The 21,551-nt window shown below is 34.9% G+C and overlaps 1 protein-coding gene across 1 annotated transcript in view; it reads left to right on the top strand.

Annotated features, from left to right (window-relative positions):
- The first annotated feature begins 1,890 nt into the window (after positions 1-1,890).
- Positions 1,891-21,551, top strand: part of LOC146527255 (N(G),N(G)-dimethylarginine dimethylaminohydrolase 1) — a 47,828-nt gene continuing 28,167 nt past the window's right edge. Inside the window, exons 1-4 of the mRNA XM_085205710.1 lie at positions 1,891-2,151; positions 5,308-5,410; positions 6,569-6,666; positions 6,934-7,161. Coding sequence (XP_085061836.1) covers positions 1,891-2,151; positions 5,308-5,410; positions 6,569-6,666; positions 6,934-7,161 — 690 coding nt within the window. The remainder of the gene's footprint in view (positions 2,152-5,307; positions 5,411-6,568; positions 6,667-6,933; positions 7,162-21,551) is intronic.

Raw genomic sequence — 21,551 nt, 5'->3', positions numbered from 1 at the left:
TGGATCTACTGGTCCGATTTTCATTGTTTTTGTTTTGTATGAAAGCTGCATTCTTCAGAAGTGCTATAGGCTATATAATATTACATTACACATATATACTAATATATTTTAAAATACTTTCTAATTTGACATGCAATTTATTCTGCCATGTTAATAACAACCGTCGTTGCTACGCGACCGCTACCGCGACGTTTTGATATTCAACCTTATGAAAATAAATATAATAGTCACTTTTAGCATTTTATCTAGATTGAAATTATAGTTTACTGAGAGAATGTATACTGTATAACATACTAATAAATAATTAAGGAGATGTCACTGGTTCCAAATGACCTAGCCACCTAGCGGGCGGCACAGTATGACCGACGCGAACGGGCAGATGACGTTGACGGTTTTATAAATTTTCATACATTTTCGAACTTTAGTTGTTGTTTATAATTAATTTAAAATACACTTTGATTCTCTTCTTATTTTATTTGATATTGCCCGCTAAAATTATCCTACTTAATAGAGAGAAATGTTTAGTTATTTCGTAGAGTCGATATCTATGTACGCACGTACGGAAAACTTTAGGTACTTTTTCTAATATTAAGAATATCTATCCTTTAGTTACTTTTAATCCTTTTGTTAGTTCATTTCAATAACTCAGATATTTTTTTCTAATAATGTGTATCTACTTATTATTCTTTTTGATTATTTTAGCTTATATTTTCTTACTAATTCTATTGAGAATTGAAAATAATTTCATGAATATATTTAATAAATATTCTTATAGTTGAAGCAGGCGTAGCCGCGTCCGGGTCCCCTAGTGTCGGTATAATATTTTAAAAACCTGTACTAGGGTTTTTTTAACTAATATGTAAGAAAAATACAATGTCCTGGAAAAGATTATGTGTAGAGTAATGAATTTCTAAACCATAACCGGTATTATAATTGTATTATGAGTATCGACTATGATACTACTAGTCGAATAAAGTGATCTATGATCGAATACCTTGTTCGATTAATTTATATTCGAATTGCTCGTCTATTTCTTTAGCTTAAATCAGTGACCAACCGAATGTTCAGTATCTATAATATCGACCAAAACTGAACATATTGTTCAGTTTTGGTCGATATTATAGAGGCAAGGATGAGGTCTCAATAACTATTCACATTCTCAATTATATCGATATTACATGTGATACAGACATTAGACTGTAACGATAATTCCGGTAGGTACACCCCTAGAAGCTGTGCTGTAAGTTGACGTCCCTGGGCAAGTAGGCAGTCTCAGACACAGAGCTCTTTCAGTCAGTGTAATTTGGCAAATTTGAATTTTGGTATAAAATTGGGATTTTAAACATAGTATCTTTTTTCATATATTCATATTGTAACTAAAATTAGAATTTTAAAATATATATATATCTCTATCATATTTGACACGTAAATTTGTATACTCACAACTCACAACTGCCACGTTTACAGTGACATGCCTGCACTCTATAATATCGACCAAAACTGAACAATATGTTCAGTTTTGGTCGATATTATAGAGGCAAGGATGAGGTCTCAATAACTATTCACATTCTCAATTATATCGATATTACATGTGATACAGACATTAGACTGTAACGATAATTCCGGTAGGTACACCCCTAGAAGCTGTGCTGTAAGTTGACGTCCCTGGGCAAGTAGGCAGTCTCAGACACAGAGCTCTTTCAGTCAGTGTAATTTGGCAAATTTGAATTTTGGTATAAAATTGGGATTTTAAACATAGTATCTTTTTTCATATATTCATATTGTAACTAAAATTAGAATTTTAAAATATATATATATCTCTATCATATTTGACACGTAAATTTGTATACCCAGCCGGCGTTAAATTTATTCACTAAGGGATCAACAAAAATGGATTTTAAATTGCATGAATATACCCACGCTGTTGTTGGTAAAGTAACCGCTCTACGTCTCACCGATAAAGCAGATTTAAATGATGCCCGTCGTCAATACGATTATTATCTTCGACTTCTTAAAGAACTGAATTTGGAGGTGATCGAAGTCGAGACAGACGCGTACTTCCCTGAAAATATAGTATTTGAAGATTTAGCCATCATCTGCCACGGCATCGTACTCATGCCCAAACCTATTTCTGCCACTGAGCAGATTATAGTAAGTTTTTTTTCGCTAATTTTCTCCATAAAATATATTTTATAAAGAACACAAGTTGGTAAAATAAATGTGTTGTAGAAACAAGGTTTGTTTATGCCTTAAGTATTTTATTACAATAACATAGAGCTCCACTTGAGGAAATGAAATATTTATTTAAATTTATATTTTCCTTTTTTTGCGCTGGTGCCAAGGCAAAGTATGGCGTAGAGTTTTCTATATATATATAAGGTGTGTTAAGTAGCTAAAGCATCTAGAATTCGATGGAAAACAAAGTTTATGTTTTTTTTTAATGGAAAATGTGAGAGAATGAGAATAATTTTTGTTGTTCTCATTCAATACTAACATAATATTATGTTCTGTGAATAACTTACATTAAGGCTGAGATGGTGCAGTTATTTACATATCTGACTAAATGTGACAGTTGTGGATTCTTTTTTTCCCGTTCAGGGGAATGAAATATAATTCTGTTTCTCAAAATGCTATGTCTCAAAAACGTAATAAATATGAAGATGTGAGGTTGAATGCTTTTGAATTTTTTACAGAATATGTATGAAGCAATAACATTATAACTTTTATATTGAAAAGCGCAACTAATGAGTTTATTGCCAGCTGTTTCTTAGCAGAAAGGCCTTATGAGCTGGTGGTATGCTATGATCATTAAACAATTCAAAATTGTGATTGCAAGTCTTTTTAAATAAAGACTATTTTGAATTACAATTTTTTTAATGGCATGCAATTTATTTCATTTACAATTTAAAAATATTTTTAATTTAATATAACATTTCTTTCTTTTAAAAATTATGAATACAATATATGCAATTTGTATTTTCCAAAGTTGAAAATATATTGCAATAAAAAATCTATTGTATTAATATTATATGAAGAAGAAGAATACATTTTACTTGATTAATGGAGTGCTTTAATATTAATACAATTATTATTTATGTTTACAATTTGTATATTAAGATATTTGTCAAATAACATACTAATTAGTCTAATTTTATTCTGTTATAATTTTACTTAAGTTCAATATTATAATTGACATTTCTTATGTAAGAATCTTTTTCTTTATTTACTCTATCAAATATTCTATGGCGGTTGTGGATCAAGGTGCAGGCATGTCACTGTAAACGTGGCAGTTGTGAGTTTGTTGGGGGAATTAAATATTTAATATAAAAGGACTTGTCCTCACTGACTGAGGTAAGACGCACGCACAGCCGTAACCGCTGTGCGTAGAAACATGAAATTTGGACAGATGTTTACTTTCGTAATCTGGACATCCACTAAGAAGGGATTTTGAAAAATTTTAACCCTAAAGAGGTGATATAGGGGTTGAAAGTTTGTATAGAAAATAATTTAAATCGGCACCGATTCTTATAAAATTTGAAATTTAGATTTTTAAAAGTATTTAATTGAATACGTGTTTCAACGTTTTCAAGAATTTTCCCCCTACGGGTACAAATAAGGGTTTGAAAGTTTGTATGGAAAAAAAATTAAATCGGCACCGATTCTTATAAAACTTGAAATTCAGACTCTTAAAAGTATTTAATTGAACACATGTTTCATGGCTTATTAGAATTCACCCCTAATTATGCAAGCGAAGCTGCGCGCGCCCGCTAGTATTTAATATTTTCATTTCCTTGTTGTGAAGTGTCTTAATGAAACTGGAATGTCTTAACACTAGGTTCCCTCTGCCAATCCAGTTAAATAAAGTATTTTGACAAAATTTACTTTACAGTAATGTTTTTAACTATGCCTTATTGGTATTTAACAGTTTTAGCAATCTACCATAATAAATCCCAAACTGATTTCTTTTAACTCCTGTCTTATCAATATCATACCTGACAGAATATAAATAATACATAAATGATAAATAAAGATGTTATAATAGAAGTAAGAGCTAGCTCACATGACCTAATTTTCTATAAATTGCTATTTGACCTAGTAATTAACCTGTATTCTTAATGTCTCTAAAGTAATATAATTTTAACAAAGCATTTAAATGATATATAAGTGAACAACCTTAACATTAAACAATTTAAATATATATATTTAGAATAACTGTAATAAATAATATATAAATAAACTGTAAATGCTATCGGGGTAAAGAGGGATAGTCTAAATATCTTTCATATATATGGTTGGCTTAGAGTATAAACCTGTTAATAGGATATTAAGAAAATTATTGGGAGGCATAACAGACTTATTAGTGATAATATTATCTATCATATTTTTACTATTTTGAAAATGGATTTGAAGAGAACTATTATATAACATAAAAGTCGATTTAGTTTGTTTTTTACTCTTAAATGCCATAAAAATGTACATAGCGATGAAAAACGTACTTAGCAGGTTTGCAGTCCAAGCCAACGATACTTTCTTGATGATAGATTATTTGTAAGTTTTAGATAAATAAAAAAAAAACATTTACAATCGGCCAAAAGCTATCCTAATAAAATTTAACAAAACAGGAACATGCAATTTTTGTAAAAAATATATAGTTTATTATTTGATATACTCGCCAGTTATTATATTTGTATTTTTTATGGCAATACTATAATTTATAATGCTGTTTTTAAATAGACAGAAATCGAATGACAAATATATTTAAAATTTATTTGACATTTACCCAAAAACATGGCGCTTAGCGGTTATAGGTAAATTTTATTGGCTTCTTTTATTTCTTATTAGCGAATTTGTACATATATTGAAATATTTTGACAACAGGAAATAAAAATATCTATATAAATAAAAGTAAAGCATCAAGCATGTAAGATTATCTATTCTTTAAATTTTCGTACACATTTTTCCTTCCTTTCAACTCACGCATCGGATTTTAAGGTCGTAGTTTGGACAAACTGAAGTTTTGTATATATGTAATAGTATTTTATGTTAAAACTAAAGTGTATGGATGGAAAGATGATGATGATGAGGATCTTAAACAAATAGTGTTTGTGCGTTCTACCGTCAAAATTGTTCTTGAAAAAACGGCCTGGTTATGGCCGTAGACCACGCGACTTAAGCAGCGAGTTAAACATTTTAACTTTAATATATACTTAACATCGTTTACGTTAGCTTTAATATATACTTAACTATAACTTAACATCGTTTTATAAAAATAAAGAAAATGTGAAACACGATTAATTATTATTTCAGATGGCAGCTTTAAAAGAAGTTATGACAAAAGAACTCGGCCAAACTGTAACGGAAATACAAGACCCGGAAGCCAAACTCGCTGGCTCCGATGTTTTATTTACAGGTATTTATCTTTACATATTAAAAAAAATTACATGTGTATCTGCAATTTTAAAATAGCGCATATCCATAGTTATTTATACGATACCAAACTACAAACACAATTAAGATTTCTTTGTCATTCTGTTTGTCCGGGCTAAGCTTATTTTTATATTATAGCCAAATAATTACATAAATTAGTATGTTATTACATAAATTGTAGCCTATGTGTTATTCTTATGTATAAGCCATTTTACTATATTACACTATAGTTTCATCAAGCCAAGTATATAGTCATTAGTAGTTTTTGCGTGAAAGTGGTACAAACATCCATCCTAAAAAACTTTCATATTTATAATATTACTAGCGGCTTTGCCCACTTGAACTACATGATTATTCATTTAATAAACAGAGTTGATTGACGGTCAAATTAAATAGTAAATTATTGATTTGGGTAAGAATTCATAATATTCATTGTAAAATAACTTAAATATCCAAATCGAATCGAATAATCCAATATGAAAATTGAATCCAAAATAATTAATCAAATAAATGAATTGAATATCAATTTGAAAATATTTAAGAACCTTCTCCTTGTTTTGAAAGTGGTTTAAAAATACAGATTTATCACAACCAAATACAGATTTATTATAAGTATAACCAACTGATGCCTGGATTTCATTCAAATGCTGATAACTTTTTTTAATAACCAATTTTGATGAAACAAACTTTAGATGTTAAGTTGAGTTAAAACAAAGCAATTGGTGAGTTTTAAGTAAACCGGTACACTAAACATGATTATACATACAGAAAGCCAGACAAGAAATTAAAAAAAAAAAATTTTTAAGTGTCCCTCTATCCATTTCAGTCAAAAATACTAAAGAGTACAGACAAAATATTTTTACTGTTTTATTATAAGTATAGATTAGAAGGATAGATGAGGGAGACTGGGAACTTAGTATTAAAACACTCAGCCTTTCATTAAGACACCTCAGTTTTCCGACTTTCCGCAGGATCCTTGAAGTATTGCGCGGAATTCAACGCCGTGTTTTGCTGCAGTTATCAGAGGAAATGTTAAATATTTAATATCCCTGCATCTCTTCCCCTGTGCTAATATTGTGCCCTTTCGTCACGACGGCCACGAGTATTTTTTGTTAAATATAATTATAATTTACATTTCCAGGCAGAGAATTTTTCGTTGGTATATCTGATACTAGTAATGAAGCTGGTGCTAGTGCAGTTGCTGAAGCTTTCCCTGAATTCCCCTGCACACCTATCAAGGTTTTTATCTTCACGCTGTAACTTGCATATGATTGTTTAGTGGGTGTGGTATGCAGAGGGGCCTAATGTCAAGACACTCCATTCCACCATGCACTGCCTAATTTAAGAGATATTGAATGGCAGAATTCAACAGAGCGCATTTTCTTTACGGCCAGTTACTGTCTACTACACCACCTATATCCTTATCTTAATAAGTAAATAAGTGTTGTGTTTAAATAATAAGTGTTGATGAAGATAATTTATTATTATTTTTAAATAACTTTTCAGGTAGCTCAAGGTGTACGCCACCTTAAGAGATATATCAGCATGGCTGGGTCGGATATCCTCTGCGTATCCTCCAGCAAGGAGGCAAAAGAGATGCTAAAGAGGATTGAAAGGGAGGCCACGTTCACATATCAAACACTCACTGTACCAGAAAACGGTGCTGCCAATTGTTTGTACGTGAACGGCACTCTCATACATCGTGCTATTGAAGAAATACCTGAATCGTTTAAGGTATATAGCTATTAATTCACCTTCACGCTGTATCCCGCACACGGTAGCGTAGGCAGAGGGAACCTAGTGTTAAGATACTGTGTTCCTCAATTTCTGCCGAAATCTGGAGCTTTTGAGATGATTCTCATTGTTTGTTGAGTGCCAGAACTCAACGCCGCGCTTTGCCTCGACACCAGAGCGAAGAAATGGAAATATAAACGTAAATAAATATTTCACTTCCTCGAGTGGGGATCGAACCCACAACCGTCGCGTTGCAGTTACACCCTTGCGCGGCTGTGCCATGACAGCCTCCAATTTTTTTATATATATATTTTTTAAATTCAGCTTCACTCGGTATTCGGCACATACACAGCAGGGTAGGCGGAGGAAACCTGGTGTTAAAAGGCTTTAGTCACCATCAGAATTCTGGAGGAGTTGCGTGTTAAGTGGTGGAACTCAACGCCGCGCTTGACTTTAGTTACAGCTTTTTCAAAGCTTCGCGCTGTTACCTGCACATAGAAGGGTAGGCAGAGGGGACCTGGGAGCCCAGTGTTAAGACACTCCGTTCCCATTAAGACACTTCCGTTTTCCAGTTTCGGCCGAAATCTGCAGTCATTGAAAGCGTGTTGAAAGATAGGACTAAACACCGCACTTTGCCCCATTACTAAGTTACATTTTTTCCTCAGAGTGGGAATCGAATTGTTCAGTTGCATATATTTTGTACTATGTATGTGAGGTGGTGGTGCGGTATTTTCTTCTAAAACGTGAAGATAGATTTTTAAAAAATATCTTCACGTTCTAGAAGAGTATACAGTGTATATAGTTACTTTATACTGAATAGTTTTGGCAGAAGCCAACCCCAAGCTTTTTCTTATCGGAAAGATGGAAATAATGTAAACTGTAAATTAAGTTCAGTTGGGAATCGAATCCAACGCGTTGGATACTGTCCCCCACTGCCTTGATAGTTTTTTTGTATCATTATATATTGCTAACAATATTTCGATATACGAGCGGTATCAATACCTATCACGACCATTCCCACTCATATAAAACAAGCGGGCAGTCGTGTACAACCTAATTTGCGAGTTGGTCGTCGTCTGGGAAGGTGTTTGGTGGCAATACTGTGAGTTCGTTCTATTTTATTATATTTGTCATGTCATTTTATCTTTGAAAGATAATGATTGTTAAATATTAACATCAGATCATTCTACATTCTTTTAGTTTTATATTTAGCGCTTCTGATTTCTAATAATATATATATAATAATATATATAGTTCGCAAGGCTTAATCTGAGCTATTAAATAAAAAAAATGTCAATTCATCTACTCATAATTTTTACTCTCGTTTGTGTTTTGTCATTATAATTGTGCCTTATGGACGAAAACAATTATTTTTTTTGTCCAAATTTTACTTTCTTGTATTGAACTGAGGGATTACCTACTTTATCTCAATCATTTATAATAAATCGAACACAAAAATAAAATGTCACAATTTAAATATCTGATGCTGTTATCAGTACAAGAGTTGTGTGCGGTTGTCAAAAATTAGTATACTCAAGACTAAGCTAGTGATGTCATATAGGTGACATTATACATGAATACACACAAATGTTAACCTATTCAGACCTCACGGACTAGCTTTTGATTGTATTGTTTTAGAGTATTACAGTATCTAGTTTGAAATGTTGTGTGAATATATTTATAAGTTGCAATATTCATTTGGCTTTTGAAAGGAATCTATATTTATAATATATACTCTTTATTGCATTTTATGATTCACATTAATACCATAAAATTGTTACATTATTGGCAAAGGCCCGTCCACCTGTAACAATCTCTAATAGAGATTTCTATCAGTCAACCTATGGGTATGAGAAAGAGTAAAAACAATTTGCAGGTCTAAAAGGCAAGTGCAATATATACTCATATACATTATTTGTTTTTTTAATAATTTTCTTTATACTGCTATCTGTCGTCAATGTGGGACATTCAGCGGTAGGTATGTCGATGATTTGGTTGACCTATGTAGGCATAGAGACTTAAGTCAAACCCTACTTAAATAGAAATCTGCTTTTATTGCAGCATGTCTTGGGGAATCTTTCGCTTAAGTCGGCGTCGGCAATTTATATCATCCATAAGCTTTTGGCCAAGTGCGTTTGTCAAACATGATTCCTTATTTATACAAAAACGCTCATAAAAATGATATAATATTTGGCCGCTTTTAAGAACTCTTGTAATTCGGTCCGATGTAATGTAAAATAGGCATCTCTTTTTAAATTCATCGCTACGTAATCTGCTGTAGGAATGACACTGACGGTATTATTCTGGATTTCTTGAGGTACAGCTATTAGACGATAAAGTATATACAAGTCTCGGTGTACCAAAGGTAAAATTATCTCAAATATTAAAAATTACTGAGTCATCCTATTTCTGATATTTAAAAGACTAGGGTAAGCTGGTCTAGGAGTACTCACTTAAAGTTTAAAATATTCTAAAAGAAACAAAATGGAATAAAAAAAAATAACTAGTCATTTATTGCGTCTATAATTTAATCATATACCATAAAAAACAGAAAAAATAACAAAAATACTTTTAAACTCTCAGGATAACAAAAATAATGACAAGTGGGAATTGCGTACTCTTACATATATGGTTGTGTAAGAGTACGCTTTTGGGTTGATAAGAGTACGCGGATCATCGATTAACTTATGGTCACTTGCAGAGCCGGCAAATTAGATATCCTAAGCCCTCATACATTGTGCAAGCTTCATGCCACCATTTCGAGTATTCTATCCCTATGTGGGGGGTTTACATACATTTAAATGCATGATGGGCATCTCCAAACCATTTTAGGCATTTTCTTTGGCACTTTAAAGGTACTTCTGAACTTTTTAGAAAGACTCTTTGAATCCTTTTTTGGTACTTTCTTTGAAGAAAGCTTTGAAGCTTCCTCGAAAGCTAGTTTATATGGAGATCCACTAATCATATCCGACTTAGCTCTTTTGTGGTGAGATTGTGATAAAAATTCTGCTCGCGGTAGGAATTCAACGTTTTGAATTTGAAGACAAGCAAGTGGTGTATGAGCTCTGTCTCAACTAATGGTTGAAGAAGTGTAAAATTTTGTGAGCACGAAGGCTGCGGAGAAATGCCTAGAAAATAATTATTATGCTCAACGTTTTGTTGCAACACATTAGCCAGTTGGAAAATGTGTTCTTCATTCGATTCTGCCAAAGGTACATTTTATGCCAAATGATGTTCAGGGTTCGTCACGTGATTCTGCCAAAGGTACCTTTTATGCCAAATGATGTTCAGGGTTCGTCACGTGATTCTGCCAAAGGCATATGTTTTGTGCATGTAAGAGTACGCGCGTACTCTTATAAGATGCACAACTGAGTACTCATACACATTCTAGCCAAATCGTAAACAAGCGAAGTTTATTGCCAATACTTCACAGTTTACTCTGATTTTACTAAATAATAGCATTTTTGTCTCAATAACACTTAAAATGGTAAAAATATTTAAAGTTTTGAGTAAAAATCTTAAAACTTATGTAATTTCTATGTTTTCCTTCGAATTTGTTTTTTTTTCGCCCAGCACTTTCTTACATCGCTGGGATCCCATTACGACTGAGACAAGCCGCGTATCGTAAACAACTTCCCGGATATTTGGGTTGCGTACTCTTATCGGATGCGTCCTCATGGACCAGGTTACTCTATATATTTTAAATAAATCGGTATCCAAATTTTCTAACGGTAAAGTACGTTCTTGTGATAAATGTCCTGAAATGATGTGTAACTGTTGTCGAAGTTGCTCTGGTTGGATAAGATGAAAGTTGAGTTGTCCATGATGAACGTCAGTGATCGTATCTAATATTTTATCTTGAATATGACGTAGATTTTGTAGTAAGTTATTTGCTGTAATTGAGGAAAGTGTAAATTCCTCATTGAACGAAATATTATTTTTATTTCTGATTATTATACAGGTGGACCAATAGAGAGTTAACCTTTGAAATAGCTATAAAAATAAAAGTAACTGTTTTTGTTTCAACAAAAAATTATTCTGTAAGAAAGAACACATCTTAGGGTTTTATTTTTTTAATATGACATCTTGTAAACGTGAACCATTATTATTCTTACACTACTGTAACCGGGACTGGAAATTTCAATTACCGCCAGACAAGTGCTCGTGGAAATGTTCTGCATCTCATTGCAAATATTTTCTTTTAACTGTTCAATAGATTGTGGGTTATTTATGTATACCTTGCTTTTAAAATATCCCCAAAGGAAAAAGTCCATTGGGGATAAATCTGGGCTGCGGGGTGGCCAATTCATGTCACTTCTCTTGGATATCAATTTATTGCCGAAAATTTTACGTATTACCGCTAAAGAATCATTTGAGGTGTGGCATGTTGCCCCGTCTTGTTGAAACCAGCTTCTTTGATTGAAGCCAAAGAAGTCCTTTAACGCTGGTTCAAAAAAGCTCTGTATCATTCCAACGTATCGCTCTGAGTTAACTGTGAGAGGACGGCTTCTCTCATCTTCGTAAAAATAAGGACCAATAATTCCTCTACCTGATAATGCTGCCCACACGGTGACTTTGGGCGAGTGTAATGGTTTTTCGTGTTTTAATTTTGGGTTGGTGTCAATCCAATACCTACAATTTTGTCGATTGACGTAGCCATTTAGGTGAAAATGTGCTTCATCTGACAATAAAATGTTATTGAAGCTGGAAAACTTTTCCAGCATTTCGTCCGCAAATTTAAGCCTCTGAGCATAGTCACTGGGTTTCAAAGCCTGTACAATTTGGATTTTGTAAGGGTGTAGATGTAGATCCTTGTGTAAAATGCGATTTAGAGATGTTCTAGGCAAATTCAAAACACTAGCTCTCTTACGCGTCGATAGCCTAGGTTGCTCCCGAATAGACTCTCGTACTCGCTCTACGTTCACGGGTTCCCTGGATGTCCGGGGTCGACCGGAACGTGGTTTATTCAATGTTGATCCCGTCGCCTCATGTACCCATTTCTGTATAGTTTGAATACTTGGAGCATGTTTTGCATTGCGTATTTTGTAATGAGTACAAAACTTTCGCCTTGCTTCGGCCGCAGAATCGTGGTTGCGATAATACTCGCGCACCCACAGAGCACGTTGCATTCCACTGAAAGGCGCCATGGCACTTAATCCGCCACTAAAACTCACCCGCGCCCAAGTAACGGCCATTTTATAAGTTAACTCTCTATTGGTCCACCCTGTATATTGTAATAGTCTTAGCTTGCGCCGCCGTTCCGATTTGCGCCAACAAATCAAATCAAATCAAAAACACTTTATTGCACAAAGAAAATACAATTAAATTTGTAATTGTATACATACAGTGCATAGGCGGCCTTATCACTATAACTGATTTCTTACAGGCAACCTTTTATTTTTTAACAAAAACAAAACAAAATTTATATCATTATAATTATACATATGTACTGGCCGCGCCTTGCTGCCATTCGACGTAGAGCTGCTAAAAGCGCAGAAAAGCTCAAATCCCATACTATTTCTAAATGAACTGCTTTAGTAACTTTTCACACAAATACGGCTATGTAGCCCTTACAAGTTTTTATTCCTCTTCCTTTATTCGCTGTGATATCGACGTATCCCGTATAATCCACTCCGGTATGATAAAATGGATATGATGAATTTACCCTTGCTAATGGAAGATCTACCATTAATTGATTGTTAGTAGTGGTATTACCACTTTCTGCAGGTAACGCAGTTTTATTGTATAAAATTTTTGGTTGCATGGTTTCCCCCGATAATCCAATATTTCATAAAATGTTAGTATATGTGCTTGATCAATCAATAAGTCCGTTAAACGGCCTTTATGTGGATTTAATAAGGGATATTTCATGTCTGAGCTCATAGTGGCGTGATGTAGTCGCCCACCTACACGTAATAGCCCAAAATCATCGATAAATGAATTTAAATTTAGTAATTTACTGCTTGATTGTAATACTTCATCATTTTTTAAATTGTTAATATCACAAGTAAACTCTGTACGCTGAACATGTTTTATTATTAATTTACTGGCATATTTTCGTCCGTGTAATGCAAGATACTCGCCGCTCCATTGTTTTCGCTTGCCGTGGATAGCTCGAACGACATAAAAATTATAACAGGCTTTTGGCCTGAACACAATGACAAGTGTTTTAAGTTAATATATTCGTGCTGATAAATAGCTTATAATCCTCTGCATATTTCTTATTTTCATTAAAATTCAAAATTTTGAAATTGTACTATAGCTACTTGCTTTGATGAACCTAAATTCTTCTGAATTTCGGGTCTCATATCGAACTTCATATCGACCACTTTTCAATCGTTTCTTTGTTGAATTATATTTATTTACGCATTCAAGATCTTCTGAAGACAAATTTAATACGTCGAAAATATCCTCTATTTCCCAAAATTTTTGTATGTCGTCAATATTATTAAAAACGACGTTGCAATTAAAAAATTGCGAATTCTCACATACGATCCAACGGTTGGTTTTCGCTACTGTTTTTTATAATACCTGCCAAAACGATTGTTGAATAAATATCGGCGCCTAATAAAAGAGCTACTGGGCTGCTGATATGGAATTCTGGATCCGCTAGATCAATGTGCTCTAGATGTGTCCACGTTGGCTTTACGAAACTTCTATTCGGCAAATTTTTAAAATGTATAAAAAATATTATAAATGATATAATTCTTACATTTACGGGCTGTTTAAATGTTTCGTGGCCGTCCACAGAGAGTAGACTGTAGTGGAGGTTGCGTCCAGTCCACTTAAAAAAAACTCCCAAAGCTACTATTCCGCCCCATTGTAATGATATTAGTGAACAGCCTAGTGGTATGGGTTAATCGTTTTTTTAATCGAGGGCACAGGCTTGATTGCCACCATTGACGGAGTTTTCTTTTCTTGTGTAAAAGTTCTAGTATATTTATTAGTTATATAGTAATTATCAGCCTTTCTTTTGCTTTCTGGAGTAGAGTACTATGCCGCATTTTGTATAGTTTTTGTAAAGTATTCAACTGCACAACAGAAACAGACATTATGTTTGCTTTAAACGAGGTTGTAATGGAGGCTTTTCAGCGTCACTTGCTTGTGTAGTCGATACTTCCATGCGTTTTCTATACTTTTTATTCTGTACAGCAAATTTAACCAGGTCTTAATTTTGAGAATATGGCTTGAGTTGCAAAGGAGTGAGCTATGCTCTGCTTACTTCAGATGCATCGAAAAAACGACGTGGTAATGTGTAACTAGTAATATTGTTCTGTATCTGGACAATCATCCACCATGGCTGGCCACCATAGCGATCCACCAAGCCTGGTGAGTACTATGGAACCAGCGGAATATTCAGCATACAATATATTTTCTGTATTTCTTATTGATATTGCTTCTTGAGGTATAGAACATATGTTTAGAGAAATATTTGATAATATTTAGCTTTCCTGTTTTAAAAAACATGTAAAAGACAATCACCATATCTTCAGCACGTGTTTTAACAAACTAAGTACCTACATCTTTAGTGTTTTTTGAAGATACTTTATAAAAACTACATAAAAAAATGGACTACGGACGCGAGCAACTTTGTCTCCCCTATCATATACATAAATTTACATATATACATGTACAAGTGGGTTCATGAAATGAAAAACGTATGTACATTTAATAATTATATTTACACGTCTGAGTAAACGGACTCACGCGGAAGGAGTGATTTATAAAATGTGGTTCAAATATGTCTCTAGCCTTTTCTTTACTCCTCCGCACAAAAAATGTATAAAAAATATTATAAATGATATAATTCTTACATTCTCGGGCTGTTTAAATGTTTTTGTGGCCTTCCACAGAGAGTTGACTGTAGTGGAGGTTGCGTCCAGTCCACTCAAAAAACTCCCAAAGCTACTATTCCGCCCCATTGTAATGATATTAGTGAACAGCCTAGTGTAGGGTAGGGTTTAATCGTTTCTTTAATCGAGGGCACTGGTTTGTTTGCCACTTTTTACGGAGTTTTCTGTTCTTGTTTAAAAGTTCTAGTATATTGTTAGTTATATAGTAATTATCAGCCTTTCTTTTGATTTCTGGAGTAGAGTTCCATGCCGCTTTTTGTATAGTTTTTGTAAAGTATTCAACTGCACAACAGAAACAGACATCATTATGTCTGCTTTAAAGGAGCTTGTAATGTAGCCTTCTCAGCGTCACTTGCTTGTGTTATCGATACTTCCAGACGTTTTCTATACTTTTTATTCTGTACAGCAAATTTAACCAGGTCTTAATTTTGAGAATATGGCTTGAGTTGCAAAGGAGTGAGTTATGCTCTGCTTACTTCAGATGCATCGAAAAAACGACGTGGTAATGTGTAACTAGTAATATTGTTCTGTACCTGGACAATGATCCACCACGGCTGGCCACCACAGCGATCCACCAAGCCTGGCCAGTACAATGGAACCAGCGGAATATTCAACATACAATATATTTTCTGTATTTCTTATTGATATTGGTAAGCTGAAGTGGCAATGGGCGGGGCATATCTGTCGTGGAGCCGACGGCCGCTGGGACAGACGTCTCGTAGAATGGAGACCCCGTACAAAACGACCGGTGGGACGACCCCCTGCCAGATGGGCCAACGACATAAAGAGGTTGGCGGGAAGCGGATGGGTCCGAAAAGCTGAGGATCGAGTGTCTTGGCGAGAATTGGGGAAGGCCTATGTCCAACAGTAGAGAAAAGATGGCTGTTGATGATGATGATGATGATGGTTCTTAAGGGATATAACATTTGTTTAGAGGAGTATTTGATAATATTTAGCTTTCCTGTTTAAGAAAACTTGTAAAAGACGATCACGATATCTTCAGCACGTGTTTTAACAAACTAAGTACCTACATCTTTAGTGTTTTTTGAAGATACTTTATAAAAACTACATAAAAAAACGGACTACGGACGCGAGCAACTTTGTCTCCCCCTATCATATACATAAATTTACATATATACATGTACAAGTGGGTTCATGAAATGAAAAACGTATGTACATTTAATAATTATATTTACACGTCTGAGTAAACGGACTCACGTGGAAGGAGTGATTTATAAAATGTGGTTCAAATATGTCTCTTGCCTTTTCTTCACTCCTCCGCACAAAAAATGTATAAAAAATGTTATAAATGATATAATTCTAACGTTTTCGGGCTGTTTAAATGTTTTTGTGGTCTTCCACAGAGAGTAGTCTGTAGTGGAGGTTGCGTCCAGTCCACTCAAAAAACTCCCAAAAATACTATTCCGCCGCATTGTAATGATGTTAGTGAGCAGCCTAGTGGTATTGTTTAATCGTTTCTGTAATCGAGGGCACTGGTTTGTTTGCCACTTTTTACGGAGTTTTCTTTTCTTGTTTAAAAGTTCTAGTATATTGTTAGTTATGTAGTAATTATCAGTCTTTCTTTTGCTTTCTGTATTAGAGTTCCATGCCGCATTTTGTATAGTTTTTGTAAAGTATTCAACTGCACAACAGAAACAGACATCATTATGTCTTCTTTAAACGAGGTTGTAATGGAGACTGTTCAGCGTCACTTGCTTGTGTTATCGATACTTCCAGACGTTTTCTATACTTTTTATTCATTGAAACAAATTTAACCAGGTCTTAATTTTGAGAATATGGCTTGAGTTGCAAAGGAGTGAGCTATGCTCTGCTTACTTCAGATGCATCGAAAAAACGACGTGGTAATGTGTAACTAGTAATATTGTTCTGTACCTGGACAATGATCCACCACGGCTGGCCACCACAGCGATCCACCAAGCCTGGCCAGTACAATGGAACCAGCGGAATATTCAGCATACAATATATTTTCTGTATTTCTTATTGATATTGGTAAGCTGAAGTGGCAATGGGCGGGGCATATCTGTCGTGGAGCCGACGGCCGCTGGGACAGACGTCTCGTAGAATGGAGACCCCGTACAAAACGACCGGTGGGACGACCCCCTGCCAGATGGGCCAACGACATAAAGAGGTTGGCGGGAAGCGGATGGGTCCGAAAAGCTGAGGATCGAGTGTCTTGGCGAGAATTGGGGAAGGCCTATGTCCAACAGTAGAGAAAAGATGGCTGTTGATGATGATGATGATGATTGGTTCTTAAGGGATATAACATTTGTTTAGAGGAGTATTTGATAATATTTGGCTTTCCTGTTTAAGAAAACTTGTAAAAGACGATCACGATATCTTCAGCACGTGTTTTAACAAACTAAGTACCTACATCTTTAGTGTTTTTTGAAGATACTTTATAAAAACTACATAAAAAAATGGACTACGGACGCGAGCAACTTTGTCTCCCCTATCATATACATAAATTTACATATATACATGTACAAGTGGGTTCATGAAATGAAAAACGTATGTACATTTAATAATTATATTTACACGTCTGAGTAAACGGACTCACGCGGAAGGAGTGATTTATAAAATGTGGTTCAAATATGTCTCTAGTCTTTTCTTTACTCCTCCGCACAAAAAATGTATAAAAAATATTATAAATGATATAATTCTTACATTTTCGGGCTGTTTAAATGTTTTGTGGCCTTCCACAGAGAGTAGACTGTAGTGGAGGTTGCGTCCAGTCCACTCAAAAAACTTCCAAAGCTACTATTCCGCCCCATTGTAATGATGTTAGTGAGCAGCCTAGTGGTATGGTTTAATCGTTTCTTTAATCGAGGGCACTGGTTTGTTTGCCACTTTTTACGGAGTTTTCTTTTCTTGTTTAAAAGTTCTAGTATATTGTTAGTTATATAGTAATTATCAGCCTTTCTTTTGATTTCTGGAGTAGAGTTCCATGCCGCATTTTGTATAGTTTTTGTAAAGTATTCAACTGCACAACAGAAACAGACATCATTATGTCTGCTTTAAAGGAGCTTGTAATGTAGCCTTTTCAGCGTCACTTGCTTGTGTTATCGATACTTCAAGACGTTTTCTATACTTTTTATTCTGTACAGCAAATTTAACCAGGTCTTAATTTTGAGAATATGGCTTGAGTTGCTAAGGAGTGAGCTATGCTCTGCTTACTTCAGATGCATCGAAAAAACGACGTGGTAATGTGTAACTAGTAATATTGTTCTGTACCTGGACAATGATCCACCACGGCTGGCCACCACAGCGATCCACCAAGCCTGGCCAGTACAATGGAACCAGCGGAATATTCAGCATACAATATATTTTCTGTATTTCTTATTGATATTGGTAAGCTGAAGTGGCAATGGGCGAGGCATATCTGTCGTGGAGCCGACGGCCGCTGGGACAGACGTCTCGTAGAATGGAGACCCCGTACAAAACGACCGGTGGGACGACCCCCTGCCAGATGGGCCAACGACATAAAGAGGTTGGCGGGAAGCGGATGGGTCCGAAAAGCTGAGGATCGAGTGTCTTGGCGAGAATTGGGGAAGGCCTATGTCCAACAGTAGAGAAAAGATGGCTGTTGATGATGATGATGATGATTGGTTCTTAAGGGATATAACATTTGTTTAGAGGAGTATTTGATAATATTTAGCTTTCCTGTTTAAGAAAACTTGAAAAAGACGATCACGATATCTTCAGCACGTGTTTTAACAAACTAAGTACCTACATCTTTAGTGTTTTTTGAAGATACTTTATAAAAACTACATAAAAAAATGGACTACGGACGCGAGCAACTTTGTCTCCCCTATCATATACATAAATTTACATATATACATGTACAAGTGGGTTCATGAAATGAAAAACGTATGTACATTTAATAATTATATTTACACGTCTGAGTAAACGGACTCACGCGGAAGGAGTGATTTATAAAATGTGGTTCAAATATGTCTCTAGTCTTTTCTTTACTCCTCCGCACAAAAAATGTATAAAAAATGTTATAAATGATATAATTCTTACGTCTTCGGGCTGTTTAAATGTTTTTGTGGTCTTCCACAGAGAGTAGACTGTAGTGGAGGTTGCGTCCAGTCCACTCAAAAAACTTCCAAAGCTACTATTCCGCCCCATTGTAATGATGTTAGTGAACAGCCTAGTGGTATGGTTAATTCGTTTTTTTAATCGAGGGCACTGGCTTGATTGCCACCATTGACGGAGTTTTCTTTTCTTGTTTAAAAGTTCTAGTATATTGTTAGTTATATAGTAATTATCAGCCTTTCTTTTGATTTCTGGAGTAGAGTTCCATGCCGCATTTTGTATAGTTTTTGTAAAGTATTCAACTGCACAACAGAAACAGACATCATTATGTCTGCTTTAAAGGAGCTTGTAATGTAGCCTTTTCAGCGTCACTTGCTTGTGTTATCGATACTTCAAGACGTTTTCTATACTTTTTATTCTGTACAGCAAATTTAACCAGGTCTTAATTTTGAGAATATGGCTTGAGTTGCAAAGGAGTGAGCTATGCTCTGCTTACTTCAGATGCATCGAAAAAACGACGTGGTAATGTGTAACTAGTAATATTGTTCTGTACCTGGACAATGATCCACCACGGCTGGCCACCACAGCGATCCACCAAGCCTGGCCAGTACAATGGAACCAGCGGAATATTCAGCATACAATATATTTTCTGTATTTCTTATTGATATTGGTAAGCTGAAGTGGCAATGGGCGAGGCATATCTGTCGTGGAGCCGACGGCCGCTGGGACAGACGTCTCGTAGAATGGAGACCCCGTACAAAACGACCGGTGGGACGACCCCCTGCCAGATGGGCCAACGACATAAAGAGGTTGGCGGGAAGCGGATGGGTCCGAAAAGCTGAGGATCGAGTGTCTTGGCGAGAATTGGGGAAGGCCTATGTCCAACAGTAGAGAAAAGATGGCTGTTGATGATGATGATGATGATTGGTTCTTAAGGGATATAACATTTGTTTGGAGGAGTATTTGATAATATTTAGCTTTCCTGTTTAAGAAAACTTGTAAAAGACGATCACGATATCTTCAGCACGTGTTTTAACAAACTAAGTACCTACATCTTTAGTGTTTTTTGAAGATACTTTATAAAAACTACATAAAAAAATGGACTACGGACGCGAGCAACTTTGTCTCCCCTATCATATACATAAATTTACATATATACATGTACAAGTGGGTTCATGAAATGAAAAACGTATGTACATTTAATAATTATATTTACACGTCTGAGTAAACGGACTCACGCGGAAGGAGTGATTTATAAAATGTGGTTCAAATATGTCTCTAGCCTTTTCTTTACTCCTCCGCACAAAAAATGTATAAAAAATGTTATAAATGATATAATTCTTACGTCTTCGGGCTGTTTAAATGTTTTTGTGGTCTTCCACAGAGAGTAGACTGTAGTGGAGGTTGCGTTCAGTCCACTCAAAAAAACTGCCAAAGCTACTATTCCGCCCCATTGTAATGATGTTAGTGAACAGCCTAGTGGTATGGTTAATTCGTTTTTTTAATCGAGGGCACTGGCTTGATTGCCACCATTGACGGAGTTTTCTTTTCTTGTGTCAAAGTTCTAGTATATTGTTAGTTATATAGTAATTATCAGCCTTCCTTTTGATTTCTGGAGTAGAGTTCCATGCCGCATTTTGTATAGTTTTTGTAAAGTATTCAACTGCACAACAGAAACAGACATCATTATGTCTTCTTTAAACGAGGTTGTAATGGAGGCTGTTCAGCGTCACTTGCTTGTGTTATCGATACTTCCAGACGTTTTCTATACTTTTTATTCATTGAAACAAATTTAACCAGGTCTTAATTTTGAGAATATGGCTTGAGTTGCAAAGGAGTGAACCATGCTCTGCTTACTTCAGATGCATCGAAAAAACGACGTGGTAATGTGTAACTAGTAATATTGTTCTGTATCTGGACAATCATCCACCATGGCTGGCCACCAAATCGATCCACCAAGCTTGGCGAGTACTATGGAACCAGCGGAATATTCAGCATACAATATATTTTCTGTATTTCTCATTGATATTGGTTCTTGAGGTATATTACATTTGTTTAGAGAAATATTTGATAATATTTAGCTTTCCTGTTTTAAAAAACATGTAAAAGACGATCACCATATCTTCAGCACTTGTTTTAACAAACTAAGTACCTACATCTTTAGTGTTTTTTGAAGATACTTTATAAAAACTACATAAAAAAATGGACTACGGACGCGAGCAACTTTGTCTCCCCTATCATATACATAAATTTACATATATACATGTACAAGTGGGTTCATGAAATGAAAAACGTATGTACATTTAATAATTATATTTACACGTCTGAGTAAACGGACTCACGCGGAAGGAGTGATTTATAAAATGTGGTTCAAATATGTCTCTAGTCTTTTCTTTACTCCTCCGCACAAAAAATGTATAAAAAATATTATAAATGATATAATTCTTACATTTTCGGGCTGTTTAAATGTTTTTGTGG

This window comes from Heliconius melpomene, chromosome 21 (assembly GCF_056956725.1).
Source record: "Heliconius melpomene rosina isolate 202511_hmr_F chromosome 21, ASM5695672v1, whole genome shotgun sequence".
Classification (NCBI taxonomy): domain Eukaryota; kingdom Metazoa; phylum Arthropoda; class Insecta; order Lepidoptera; family Nymphalidae; genus Heliconius; species Heliconius melpomene.
This window is presented reverse-complemented; position numbering and strand designations above follow the sequence as displayed.